Source organism: Thermobia domestica, chromosome 1 (assembly GCF_964235325.1).
Source record: "Thermobia domestica chromosome 1, izTheDome1.hap1.1, whole genome shotgun sequence".
NCBI lineage: Eukaryota > Metazoa > Arthropoda > Insecta > Zygentoma > Lepismatidae > Thermobia > Thermobia domestica.
This window is the reverse complement of record NC_137454.1, coordinates 335,444,447-335,459,498: the sequence shown is the minus strand read 5'-3', so window position 1 is coordinate 335,459,498 and position 15,052 is coordinate 335,444,447. Positions and strand designations below refer to the sequence as shown.

The window sequence follows — 15,052 nt, the reverse complement described above, 5'->3', positions numbered from 1 at the left end:
TCCAGTACAACACTGCCAATTAGACTTTCTTAGCTGCTGTGGCAGCACTGTCGTCTTCCCGAATGTCAACATATGGGCAGCGACGACATAACAGACAGCGACAACATAATTCTTTTTGTTAGCGCGTTGCGAATCCGTGCAGATGAGCATACGACGTAACGAAAGCTAAAGCGCATGGTCGAGGACAGGGTGAATGCTGAACGTGAATGCTGAACACTAATACAGACCAAATTTTGCACTGTCGTTGTTCGTGTGTCACAGCCAACAGAATTTTCGTTTTTGGAACTATCCGTATACATTACATTAAACTCGGGGGTACTATTCTAGCAACGCTCCGAATTCTTGCTTGCATTTATGGCTACTTGTGTGCTGTTTGGTGTGTGATGATAACCAAAGATCGAGCCTTGAGGGGATCAACAGCCATAGTGGAACACAACAAAGATGAAGCAAACAAAGAGGTGGTTATACAAATTCGTCTGTGGAGAAACTCTAGAAGGTCCATTTAGCGCCAGCGCTGAGGAAGGCTGTAGAAGTGGTCAGAAATACGACTCACAAGGGCTGCATAATTTAGAAGTCTCACGCAGTAGGCTCACGGTGTTTCAGTTTATTCTACATAAGAGCTAGCAGCAAGATTAGTGCGTAAAACACTAATAGCTAGTCGAACGTCCAGGTGATGAGCAGTATCAACTCAGCAAGGATGAATGAACAGAGCGAGTGAACAATAAAATTTAATCTAACTTGACCCGGATTAGGTCACTTCACAACCTTAATAGGACTGTGCCATCAGCATCCCAGGTGCAGCGGGAAAGTACACGAAGCAAATTGAGAGCTCAGAGGAAAAAGTACTTAAAATTACGAATGTGTGGTGTATACGTTAAACGTCGATAACAATCAAACTCAGAAATCACACTGTATCAACATGGGAGAGATACACCGAGATGCAAATCCAGATTAAGAAGGCAGATTCGTTTGTGATGGAATTGTACGCACTGAGTTTCTTCGACAACGAATATGACGACTCAGTGTCATGTGAAGATATCGAGTGATACCGCGAAGGTATCGTAATTAACAAGATCGTCAACGCAGAGTAGATTACAAACAGGAGTCTAGTCTACGACAAAACATGATTGATGGCAACAGTGTGACACTAACTAGGGATGATTCCATACCTGGCGAAAACCTATATATCATCTGAAAGCTCCTGCCATGAGAAGTACGGAACCGTTTTCATGGGCAAACCCGCAACCTGACCCTATAAGAGGTCATTTTGTTGGTATTTGTGACCCTATGTATGACGTATTCGACAGAAGTAAAAATGAATGTTACGATGCATCACGCGTAAGCGCTTGAGCCCATCATGTTCATTTTTGGCTTTTTGCTAGAAGGGGACTCGGGCAAGGGTTTGATAATATCACTTTGCACCCAGACGTACCCATTCGGTCCGTGTTGCAAACGAATTGTAAATACAGTGTGGCATATGGTTTCTGTACCACTGGATTTATATCCATGAAACGTGGCATAAACATCATTCGTCACTAGAGAAAATATACTCTGGACGTATTCTCTCTCGATGTTTCTGCCAAGCTTAATGTATAAACGTTTCGTCGTACGGAACCTAATTTACAACTTCTCATTTTTACACTTGGTTGACAACACTGGCAAACTGGGGTCCTTGGGAGATGAATACGTCCAGAGTATATTTTCTCTAGTGACGAATGATGTTTATGCCACGTTTCATGGATATAAATCCAGTGGTACAGAAACCATCTGCCATACTGTATTTACAATTCGTTTGCAACACGGACCGAATGGGTACGTCTGGGTGCAAAGTGATATTATCAAACCCTTGCCGGAGTCCCCTTCTAGCAAAAAGCCAAAAATGGACATGATGAGCTCAAGCGCTTACGCGTGATGCATCCTAACACTCATTTTTACTTCTGTCGAATATGCCATACATAGCGACACACATACCAACAAAGTGACCCCTTATAGAGTCACGTTGCGGGTTTGCCCGTGATTTGAAAACGGTTTCATACTTCTCATGGTAGGAGCTTCCAGACGATATATATGTTTTCCCCAGGTTCTTGGTCCCGGTATGGAATCATGCCTAATAAGAACAGCACCTTCCTGCAGAAATCGCTCTGAGAGATTCGAGTTGATATGCACCCGAAAATAACGTTTATCCGTCTAATTCTTATGAATTGCATCATGTGACCACGAAAACTGCTATCATCAAACTGTTTTGTGTTTTTCATGACACTAAGTTGTGTTGTGCCTTTCCGAATCGAAGAATATAGCACCATGGTGTTCGCTATGAAAAAATATTCGTGAAATCCGTCTCTGATGTATGGGTATTGTCTGGTAGGCATAAAAAAGCTCAGAAGAGAATGTGACTATACACCACACCAGACGCTTGTTCACCATGCGCACAAAGTGCTTACAGACGCAGCTTGTGAGAACAATGGGACTGTATATAGTGCCAGTCATTGCAACTTCCTCTGAATAATTTGAACATCATGCTATCGAGGTGGGAAAGTGTTTTCCGATCAGAAATGAAGTGAAATCTTTTTGTTTAACGTCCCACAATTATACCCTTTAAGTTAAGGGGGAGGAATAGTTAAGGCAAGTGAATGATGATGGAAGAATTAATGGAATGAGATTGTAAAAGAAAACGGAAATATCCATGGACACGGTGTTGTCCACCACATACTAACTTGGCCGGGGATCGAACTAGAAACCGAACACACCAGAGATAAGCACTCTACCACTGAATTACTGTGCCCCCTTTTCCGAAGCAGATACAATTAAACAACTGCAGTAATGTAAGTTGAGTGTCACGAATCGTTGAGCAACGTATTATAAGATATACAATTAATCCTTGGATCCATATTGGACGACTCACGAAGATAATGTCGAATTTGAGAGCTGTGAAGTGGACGTTGAAATGCTTTGTATTAGCGCTACGGAAATTTAAAGAGTTCTACTTGGTACGAGTACAAAAACGATTATACTCAAGAGAATAGTGTGGAGAGATATAAAAGAAAAATTTCGGCTAGAAATATTGGCTGTCTGTAGAGTCAATTTCGAAGAATGTATTGCGTGATAAATGAGTAGCAGAAAATGAGCTTCCTGCTGGTGAGTGGGCAGAGACCAGTTGATTAATTTCCTCAAGATGACTGCTGAAGCCCTAATGCGCCATTGAAGAGAGAAACATCATTAAGGCGAATCTTGTCTCATATACCAACTACCGTCCACGCACTGTCCATCATTCGTCTCCAAGATTGCTTGGATACAGATAGAGATGTTGAGTTTCTCTAAAGAACAGTCGTAAAAGCAACGTACATAGTGGCTTAATTTCATTCCAGCAGTATACGGCGAATGGCAAAGAGGTGGCGTTAACTTCAGACCACCGCTACGAACAAGCGGTATTTTTAGAGGTTTGCTAGGTGAAAGAACGAAAGGGCTGTTCAATTCAGGACTCCTAGATTCAGTGAGCTCAGTTTGCATGGAAGCGCAGATGCCCTGTGCCTACGTCGCCACAGATTTCCAAGAATCGTAACAGAGGCTGACGGAATAGATAACGAAGTTTAGGCGACGCTTAGCATCGGTCGCGTGTCGTAGTTTTCGTATATCCTGCCCGTGTCCGGCTGTGTATGTAATTTCCTTAATAATAATAATAATAATAATAATAATAATAATAATAATAATAATAATAATAATAATAATAATAATAATAATAATAAAAAGACAGGCCCCTGTAATACTCGGACCGTTAATTTTGCATTGACACTTTCAGCATGTCTTTCTTTAATTACAAGATATCATGCAACAGGAATCACGATATATATGCCTTTTCCACATTCTCTTGAGCAGATTGATTTTCTGTTTCACTGACGCCAGATTTGGGCTGTTTACGAGAGGGCGAGCCCGGAGCGATTTTGTTATACATTATAAAAGGGAAAACACTATGCAGTCGATTCAACACAGTACCTGAGCGTTCACAGGGAGAACAAACGCTATTACCGTTGCAATACCGTAGGATATCCTGATCATAGGACCAACATGGGGTCAACGAGGTTAAGGGGAATGTGATATGCACCAAAACATCCATTCTCGTCGACAGAACACATTATATCGGAAAATAAGGAAGACAAACTATAAGCAGAAAGAAGTACCTTGATTAACAAAAGAACAGCCCATACCAACCCAAAACAAAAATTAAATTTAAAAATGGCACGGAAAATCGTATATGGAATAAATAAATAAAACTTGCACATTCTCTTTCAGCGTTATGTGAATGTAATACTACACGTCTTATATTACTTTTAATTAATTCCAAAACATGTGACGATTACGATCTCTTCTGTAAATTGTGAATTATAATATGTGAGTAATTCAATCCTGATCAATTATCCCAATAATATTTCGCTATTAGTAATAGATATGTTTAGGGTTCCCAGAGATCCCGGGTTAGCCGAGACAGTCCCGGATTTCCATCGTCTGTAAAACTAGTGCAAAACTCCAAATGTCCCGGAATTTCTCCAAAATATAAATTAATACCATCCGTGAGATATTGAAACAATACCTCGTTTATTATTAGTTATCGCTACTCAACTAGTAGGAATAATCTACTCTGTCCCTCACTTTTTTTGAGTGTTGCCAATTTATTTAATCTCTCAGCGAAAATCATGCACATTACTCTGAATATACGGTAAATTTTCATAGCGTGTCCCGGTGTTTTACAGAAGCTTGTGCGCTCTATATCCGACCATTTTCGATTCGCTGCTGCCACGTAGCAAGCAGTGTTGTGTCTGACCTTGTAGGTGCGTGAGGGTTTCGTAGTGAGTATTATTAAATGGCGCCGAAAATCAACCGGTATTGGGAGGGTTACGTAATGGCCCTTTTCCATGATAAATTTTCGTACGTACGCATTGTGAAACAATGTCGGGAGGACGGGATAACACTCGGGGTGACTACTACGAAAGCTATTGTGGCCCGTTACACACAAGCTCCCCTTGCGAAACATTCACTCACGGAAACCACCAGGAAAAGGACTGCATGCAGAGTGACACTAGTGTTAAGGGGAACCCGTCGATTGGCATGGCAAGAAAATTCCCCAGCAACGTGATACGGGCCACAGATTCCACCTCACACCGTCAACTGTAAACAAAACAATTCACAAGTGTCTCAAGTTGAAGTGTGTGTGGAAGGTCCGTGCACATCATCTGCTATCGCGTCATATTGCCGAACGTAAGACAAACTGCGGGAAACCGTATGAAAAGTACCTGGCAGGTTCCAAATGGAAGAAATTTGTCACAATGAATGAATCATACGTCCTCTCACTGCTAGTGGTCACATTCGGGCGATGACATACTGTGACGTTGACGGCAAGGGACGCAGTAACTTTGTTCGTCAGTGCAGGGTAAGTTTCCCTCGTAGTTTTATGGTTGTTATGGGATTCGGATATGAGGGTAAGTTGTTGATACGCAAGTTGGACAAAAACGTGAATGTGAATGCAAGATACTTACAAGAATCCATTCTGACACCTATCTATCGGAGAAACATCCCATACTTGTATGGAATGGGTGCGAACCAGGTGCTGATCCATATGGACAATGTTTCGAGTCATACCGCCAGAACATCACTACATTTTTATCAGGAAATAGCAGATGAATTAGGAATTCGTGTCATTCCGTGTGGAGACATTCCTGTGAAAAGCCCAGATTCAGTCCAATGGTTTTTTGCGGATTTGGACTGTTAAAACGACGTCTTCAACATCGCCGTCCGCGCACCCTGGATGGTGTATGGAATGCGTTCAGGAAGAGTGGGGCAGAATCTCCATCCCTGTCGTGCACTGGAGCTTGCTACAATGAAAACTGCGATGCAATGTGATCGTCCACAATTGTGGTGGACCAATAGACGATAATGGGGTAGCGGCGCGGTATCTCTTAAGATTAGCACCCATCAAAAGTGGTCGGATATAAAGCGAATAACCTTCTGTAGTCTGAAAATCTGGGAGCACTATATATGTTTCATGGAATCCACATTTTAGTAGAAGGAACGGAATGAGAGACAGGGATTTCATTTTCATGTCAGTACCAAGGTATGTTTCTTCCTTTTAAATGTTAAAGACATACACTGAATTTCGGTCAGAACTATGCAGTTCCTATTTTAATATTAATGATATATAAACAATATTATAAAAATGAAAAATAACAAAATACAGTATGTAGTAAATATATAAAAAACATTAATTGTATCCTCTCTTACTGTTAAAACATTATTGTAGCACCCATTTTGATTTGTTATAGGATAGAATCCAGTGGCTACATTCTGTTTCTGTGTCCGAGTTCCTTATTCCATAGAGTTGGTGTTACAAACAATTAGCTGTGAGAGTGATGCGTGCATCAATATGTTCGATTTGTGCTTACAAAGTCCGTGTGAAAATCAGTATAATTTTGTTTTATTTATATTTTCAGATAATAATAAAATAGAATCTCTTGTTCTCAGTAAAATGAACTTTGAATCCTTTGTACGAGAACTTTTGCTTGTGAAGCAATACAGAGTAGAAGTGTATTCGAACAAAGGAACAGGCAAAAACAACAACGACTGGTTTGTTGAATTTAAGGTAAGCTGTATGTTCATATATATAAATAACTGATTCTATGACTTATAATTCTAGTTTTTTCTTTTTTTTTTTAAATTTAACACACATATCGAAATATAGTTTATATCTTAAACGTACCTTGCGCTTACTACCTATATTCATTCGAAAATTATTATTCATACACATTGCTAATAACTGATTGTTATTCTCGCAACTTTCGGCCTATCGAAACTCAACCGCTGGCTAAATGTCCAAGATGTTCGGTGCAAGATATTAGTTTGTGTAAAAAATAAATACACTCTTAATGTTAAAATTATTAGAATAGTTGTTCAAATATTTTGTAGAACAAATTTTACAATTATTTTTTAGTTTAAGTTTTGCTCCTTTGGACACAGATATCAAACTAGTACGTTTCGCCTTTTAAAAATTACGATGGTCGTTTAACTCGAACTGGCAACACTGCTACGATTGGAGTGCCGTGTGGACAGGAGACAAATGATGAACGTGTGTGTTTCGTGGATGTATACGAGTCAGTTCAACGCTGCTGCGGTCCCATATTATGGTGTGTGTGTGTGGCGAGTAGACATTGTTAAAGTGATTGTTGTATGAAATACCGCCCTAATGCAATGTTCACGCGTGCAGAACAGAGTGTGTTTATCAAATTCCAGGTGGCACGAGGGCGAGATGCTAGGACGATTCACAGAGGATTAGTAGAGGTCTGTGGTGAAGCTGCTCTACCGTATCGGATAGTACAAACTCGGTTACGACGATGGGGTTGGGAGGTACTGGAGCACTCGCCATACTCTCCGGATATGAGTCCCTGCGATTTTGATCTTTTTCCAAAAATGAAAGAACCTCTCAGGGGCAGACGTTTCAGAGACATTCCTAGCATTGTTCTAGTGCCTTAGGGCGCACTGTTAATACCCTCTCACAAAGTGGGGCTTTGACAGGTATTCAACGGTTATCAGACATCTGGCGAAGGGTTCAACAGGCTGGCGGAGACTACATCGAAGGACTGTAACCTTCTTGAGGTGAGTGATTCACTACATTCCATTTCACAATTATGTTGCCACTTCGAATTAAATGACGCTCTAAAACTGACGGAAATGATCACTACACCCGAAAAACGTATGCAGTTAGAACTGTAGACTGTTATTATTAGTTAGAACTGTAAGAGTGAATACGCTTCCTGCACAACCGAATTCTGCTGCAGGTGTCAGAGATGTGAAAGGACTGAGTTAAGTAGGTTCCTCTATTTATATTAAGAACCTCATAAAGTAGATGATGATGAAGAAGTCATGCGTGCGCGAAAGAAAGAGAAAAGACGGTTGAAGGAAGAAATCTTTTGAACTATGCAAGTAAAAGACGAAATAAAGGTAATTGAATATAGCTGACAATTCATAATAAATGAGTTACCTTGTTTAGTCTCTACGTCATTCAATAAAGGCAGAAATATTTATTTAACATGGTAATACGAATGACCTCTCAGGTCCTTGTTTTAGTGTGAACTGACTGCTTTTAGTTCGGAGAACGGAACCCATTATTTACGTCTGTTTTCAAAACACCGCAGCTTGAATTCGGTGAAGTTGACTGTATGCAGTCATTACAGTCATTTGAGGTTACATCGAAGGCAACCTCAAATGCCTCACCATAATATTTCGCTTAAGAGAAAGTGTTTTGCTCCTATACTCAATGTTTATTGTAAAATCAAGTTTTTGTTACTGGACGCATCCAGAAATAATCTGAATATATATATATATATATATATATATATATATATATTTATATTTATATTTATGGTTAACTGTAGGTAAATATTTAGAGTTTGAAAAGAGTGTAGAATAATTCCAAATATTTCAAGATTTCCGTGAGAACTCCGGAGGTATTTGTATAGGCAATATTCAACTTACGCAATATTTATATATGCAAGGATGATTCCAAGAGACATACAGGCACATGGCAATTATTCTTGATTTTGCCCCCCCCCCCCCCTTGACGGTGGTGACTCTTGACATACTTCGGCCCTCATCCCGCCGCTCTCTTACGGAGGAAACCCTTCCTTTGCTTTGGGAAAAGAAGTGAATGACCTCGGCTATGTTGCCAATTTGTGTCATTCAGCCGTGTGGTCTTGGCGAGTAAAGATCGTAAGCTACTTAGGATGGCTAACAAGTCAGTGCACAGCGAAGTCCATAAAATAATTCAATCTGGAAATCCTGCCCGCATCCAACAACTAAATGGTCTTAGCCACAGCAACCAGTCCGTCCTCTTTCGAGGGGGATACGGGATAACACACATCGACAGCAATGTCAGCAGGGGCACACTTGAAATACAAAGGCTTTAGAAACCAATATTTTAAACCTCTACTTCCGGTTTTTGGGATAGAGGTAAGGGCGGAACTGCAATATATTCTTATACTATAAATCGATTTCAGAAACACGCTTGTCATTATCTACAGAGGTTGTTCAGTCTACGTTTGGCCGATTTCGTTCCTTCCCCCTCCCGGGCAGAATGGACTCACCCGACTTGGCTGCGTCCAGCAGTGTTGTGCAGTGGCTTCCTGGGAACGGAATTGCTTTTCCGCGCGGACGACAGTAACGCACAAAACAGAACCATTGTTTGAGTGTTGTGTTAAATTTGTTTCCAGGTGTGTGGGTTTCCGCTCTGTGACCAAAATGCCTCCCAAACTAAGTCGGTTTTGGGAAGGTTATGTTGCGGCTCTTTATGACGCCCACTTTAGTGTTTCTGTCATTAGAAAACAGTGCAAGAAGAATGGTTGCAACATCAGTTTAAGTGGAATAAAAAATGTTATTAAAAAGTACAAGGTCAATGAAGCTCCACCATTTGGATCACCAACGAAGTTGCCTAGGAAGAGGAAATGCACCAAGGCCACTTCCACCATGCAGAGGAAACTTCGCAAAATGGCAATACAAGAAAATCCGCCAACACAAAGGTGTATGGCTAATCGTCTTGACGTGTCTTTAGGGACTGTGAACCGGACGTTACACCATCAACTTAAGCTGGTAAAAATATGAAACCTAGCGGTCATCTTCTCACGGATGCCCACCAAAAGGAACGAAAGTGTAACGCCCGGAAGCTATAAGAACGGCATCTGGCAAAACAAAGGTGGATGTACGTCGTAACGCTCGATGAAGCATGGATTTACCTTTCCGACTGCGGCAAACCGAGAGCCATCACGTACCGATAGAAAGGCGCCAAGAACTTCAGTAGGTGGGTCCGTGTCTGTAAAGAATCCTTCCCAAAAGGGTTTATGGTCGTTACTGGCTACTGTTACCGAGGTAAACTGAAGATTCGTAGGGTGGCGAAGAACTGCAAAATAAATTCGCATTATTTTCAGGAGCAGATGATGCGGCCGATTTACGAGCATGAGATTCCAACAATGTACGGAAATTATGCCAATTTGGTGCGCATTCACATGGACAAGGCCTCATTACATACCTCACGATCGTCCCTCGCATTCTACAGGGAGATGAAGGATGAAAGTGGCATATAGGTGATACCTTTCAATGAGGTACCTGTTAAATCTCCAGATCTCCTATGGACTATTGTGGATTCGGATTGCTGAAGCGGGCTTTGGGAAAACAGCGTTTGACAACTGTGGAAGGACTTTGGAAAGCTGCGCAAAGGGAATGGGACAAGATTCCCCTTCCAATTCTTCAGAGAAGCCTATTACAGTGGAAATTACGCTGTCGGGCTATTGTTAGGAACCAAGGGAAACACATCGAGCACTTACGAACCTGGCGCCATGGATTCTTCTAAATTTTTATGCAAGTCGAAATTGGCCAAATGTAGACTGAACAACCTCTGTATAACTGCTGTACGCGATACAGGATTATGTTAGAATTAGATGTGAGTTTAGCGTCTCGTTCAGCAGCGACCTGTTTGAGACGTGAACCTACAGCTTAACATGGGAATCCGAACCCATGAGCTTCCGCCAGAAATCGAACCCAGGTCTCTCACGCCAAAGGCGCGTACACTATCCGCATAGCCACGGAATTACACGTGAATATACGCACGGTATTGAGACGATGCCAACTGTTGAGGAGTTTCACTGTCGAACTCCGAACACTGTCATTAAATCCTAGTAAAATTTATATAAAACTACCACAAGAACATATTTTTTTCGAACAAAACGTAAATAAACAAAATTGGTGCACTTATGTCGAAATTATGCCTTATCAAACATACGATTATGATATGAATACCGCCAGCCATTGAGAAGTTTCATGGTCTAGCCCGGAATACTATGGTTAAATCCTTATGAGATTTATGTGGATCAACTGGAATACTCTTTTAAACAAACAAAACCTTAAAATCGGTGCACCTTTGTCGAAGACTTATGCTTGAACATACGCATAACACATACACACATATATATAAACAGGTCGAATTGAGAACCTCGTCCTTCTTTTGAAGTCAGTTTAAAAGATATGTGTATCTCAATTTAGAAGATCAGAGACGCCACTTACTGTTTATATTAAGGGATTGAAGATACTATAGCTCAAGTGATTTCATAGTTAAGAACCTAACTACAAATCATGGCACAACACATTTTGATATATCTTAATTCATATGTAACCTATTATTCTGTACTGTATGCTCTCTAAATTCCAAATAACCTTATTACTTCAAAGTTGCCTTCATTATCCAGAACGACTATTTTGCTTCCCTGATATTAAACACCTTTTCAATATTAAACACCTTTTTACCTGACATTAAAGAACATGTCAATAATTTCCCTGGCAGAAGTAAAATACTCTAACATTCCTGATTTTTCAGGTGTGTGGGAACCGTACTAAAACAAAAGTACAGGTTTTGGTAACAGCTAGTGCACTAGTTTTTAAAAAATTACGTACAAAAATGTTAATTATGTGTTTAAGTTAACATACCTATTGATACAGTAGACAAACTACAAGTATAGATAAGTCCTCTCTCCTTCTTTTAGGCTTTTTTCCCAGTTAGCTGTGGTTGGCTTTCCGGATCAGTGTCTTCCATCTGTTTCTATTTTGTATCATATCTGCTATGATACCACAATGCACCACATCCTTCTTAACACAATCTCCCCAACTTCTTCTTTGGCTGGCCTCGGGCTCCTTTTCCATTCAGATCTATAGCATCCACTCTGTGAGCTACTTATTCCAAGGATCTTACACGCCCAAACCATCTCAGTCTACTTTCTTGCAATTTTTCTACTACAGGCCTCACCTTTACTGTTCCCTTGTTCACTTCATTCTTAATTTTGCCCTTCCGTATCACTCCGTACATTCACCGCATGATTTCCACAACATGCAACTTTTGTTTCTCCCTCTCTCCGTCGACCAACATTCCACTCCGTATAAATGGCAAGTCTCACTACTCTTTTGTGAACTTCTCCTTTAAGATGGATTGGTACCCTACGGAAACACAATACCCCTGCTGCTTCCCCCAATTTTGTCCAAACGCTGCGAAGTCTGCTGTTTACATATTCTTCTATGCCTGTATTTTCCTCCAGTACTGATCCCAAGTACTTAAATTTCCTCGTAATTACCACGTCTTCGTCCAGTCGTATTCTTGTATTCTCGATTACATTTCTCCTGAAAGGACAGTAAATGTTCTCTCTTGGTTTACTACTTCTAAGCCGTTTCCTCTCCAATGCTCCTCTCCAGCCATCTTAATTTCTCTTGCAGTGTTACCTTGGACTCACTTACCAGCACTATGTTATCCGCAAATATAATATTCCAAGGTATTAACTCTTGAACACCTTTCCTTCCATCATAATTACAAAAAAGTGTGGACTAGGAATAAATGCCCGATGAAGCCCCGCTTTAAACGTTAACTCCTCTGTTCTCCCGAACGCATTATTCATCACGTCCTACATCCATTATACATATCTTGAATTATATATATATATATATATATATATATATATATATATATATATATAGATATATATGAAAACATTTGGAAGTCTTGGTATTCTCTGTATATTTCCGTTACAATCCTAAACAAATATTGCATGCGTTGTCGATCGTCCTGGTATGGTATCGTCCAGGTACTCTCTTATTTCGGTCTCTTTCCCCAATCTCTCTCTCCCAGAGCTTCATTGCGTGGTTCATAAAGTTTTATAAAGTATAGATAAACATATTGTGTAATACACTATTTGTTATGTTTCGTGAGAAAACAAAATTAGTGTAGTTTTCTTTCCTTTTGTATAGTTGTGCACACAAACTTCCAACAAACGTTTAATATGACGCAGAGCATAATGTTTCTGTATATGTTGGAGAAGAAAAAATGTAAGGGTACTTTAAGATAGTGAAGAAGTGATTTTAAATTGGAGTGCTATCAACGTGATTGAGAGTATATTTGCACACTACCGATATCGCAACCAAGAAGTTTTAACCGAGGTGCGATTATTGCTATCTGAAAACTTTATACCAATACCCCGCCTAGACGACGTGTTAAACCGTCGGCTAAGGCAATTTTTGATAACTTCTACGGAAGTAGTGACTACAATGAGAAAACAGCATATGTGTTTGAAAGTATGCTTCTGGCACTCCATGAGAAGAGTATCATTTCGGAAATTCATTTTGGAAGGAATTCTAATTATCCTAATAGAAAAGATTTGTCAGTTTCTTTCCTCAGTCGTTGCCTTTTCTAATGCCGTAGACTTAGTCAATTACAATTTAAATTAAACAGGCTGTCTATCGGTCACGAATTCAGAAAACGGTCATGAAAGTCAAGGAATTTACCTTTTGGGTCACGATTTTTGTTATTTGTACAAATATAAGTATAGGCTGGAAACTTTCGTTCTATAAAACGTCAAAATTCAGTACCAAAAATGCCTTTGATCGGCTTTAGACGCTACCAAATCGCAAGGAAAGCACGCTTGTATCGCATGAATGAAAATTCGGCTAAATTCGCTCTTGAGAATGTTACTAAATTTTATTGTTTGGGAAAGAAAAGGTCACGAAATTTGATTTTGGAAATTTAGTAGACACTATTAAATAAAGAATTGCTTATTATGTTGAAATTCGTCCGTAGCAAGTTGTTAATCGGGTTCTTCTGTTCGTGTAAATTTCTCAGTAAAGTATATAATGTTGATATCGTAGAGTAAGTGTTGTACGGATGAAGGAAAGGAAAGTCTGAAGAAACGACTCCTTCAAGATATGCTTGTGAAATGTAAAATAGAGGTTATTAAATATAGTTAACGATTGTCGGCAAATAAATTACCTTGTAAGTTATAGTGTTTCACAATATAGAGAAATATTGGAAAATGTTGAAAGGATTGACGTTTGTTTTAATTTTCATTGGTTTCGGTTTTAGTATTTTAATCCAACTGAAATTCCGGAGGAACAAATGTTTTTATAATTGGTTCTAGCCAGGGTGGATTGATTTAAATCAGTCTGATTTAAATCACGATTTTAATCAAGATTTAAATCACTTGATTTTTTTAATAAAAATCGTTGATTTAAATCAAATTCCGAAATAGATTAATTTAAAGTGAAAATAAGTAAAATCCCGTTTTTGTTCTGTTATTTCGATTATGGAAGTTAATAATCATAATACAATGAGATTCAAATGTATGTACAGCACAGTATGGAAACGAGTATCTTGCAGAGGATGATCAGGGAAAATCCCACTTTGAACGGGTAACGGGAGAATCCTGCTTTCTTCTCTTCGTAACATAGGGTTTTTAAATCCATAAGTATTCGAACGGAGAAATCACCATAGACATTTAAGACAAAAATTATTTTGTGTCCACGTCTATTTGTCTGTTTCTAGATAATAGGGGCGTATTTAGAGGAGCCCGATCCCCTTTCCGAAACAAAAAATTTAAAACTTTAGGCGAAATTTATGTACTAAATACATAGAAGTTCCTCGGGATCGTAATACGGCAAATTTTGGATGCGTTAAAATATCGAATAATAATTTTGATAAAGTGGATTCTTTCAAATATCTAGGATCAGTATTAACAGACGAAAACGATATTTACGAAGAAATAAAATGTCGACTAAACGCAGGGAATTCTTGTTATTATTCAGTTCAAAATCTCTTGTCATGAATTCTTTCTAGGAATTTGAAGATTAAAATATATATGACTGTTGTTCTCAGGGTGTCTACCAAGTAAGCATAACTAAATTCCCTGATTTTTCCTGACAAAATTATAATTTTCCCTGACTCTGTCATTCTTTTTTTTCTTATATTTAAATCATGAAAATGAAATCTTTCAATTTTACGTCCCACGGTTTTGCCGGTTAGGCTAAAGGAGACGGTGATGATGAGAGATGAATGAAATGAAAAAAGTAGGAGGAAACGGGAGAACCCCGAGAAAACCCACAAGCACGGTGTTTGTCCACCACAAAGTCCACACGGCGCGAGCTGGGATCGAACAGGGATCCAAAGCACCGGAGGAGAACGCTCTACCAGTGAGCCAGCGCGCCCCCAACT

The 15,052-nt window shown here is 39.6% G+C and overlaps 1 protein-coding gene and 1 non-coding gene across 2 annotated transcripts in view; both read left to right on the top strand.

The window, feature by feature from the left end:
* spel1 (DNA mismatch repair protein spel1) overlaps window positions 1-15,052 on the top strand; it is a 275,109-nt gene that overhangs the window by 99,494 nt on the left and 160,563 nt on the right. Inside the window, exon 4 of the mRNA XM_081729493.1 lies at window positions 6,480-6,628. Within this exon, the coding sequence (XP_081585619.1) occupies window positions 6,480-6,628 (149 nt within the window). The remainder of the gene's footprint in view (window positions 1-6,479; window positions 6,629-15,052) is intronic.
* On the top strand, window positions 12,964-13,105 carry LOC145668839 (U4 spliceosomal RNA). The gene has a single exon (XR_014128107.1). It is a non-coding gene; the product is annotated as a U4 spliceosomal RNA (small nuclear RNA).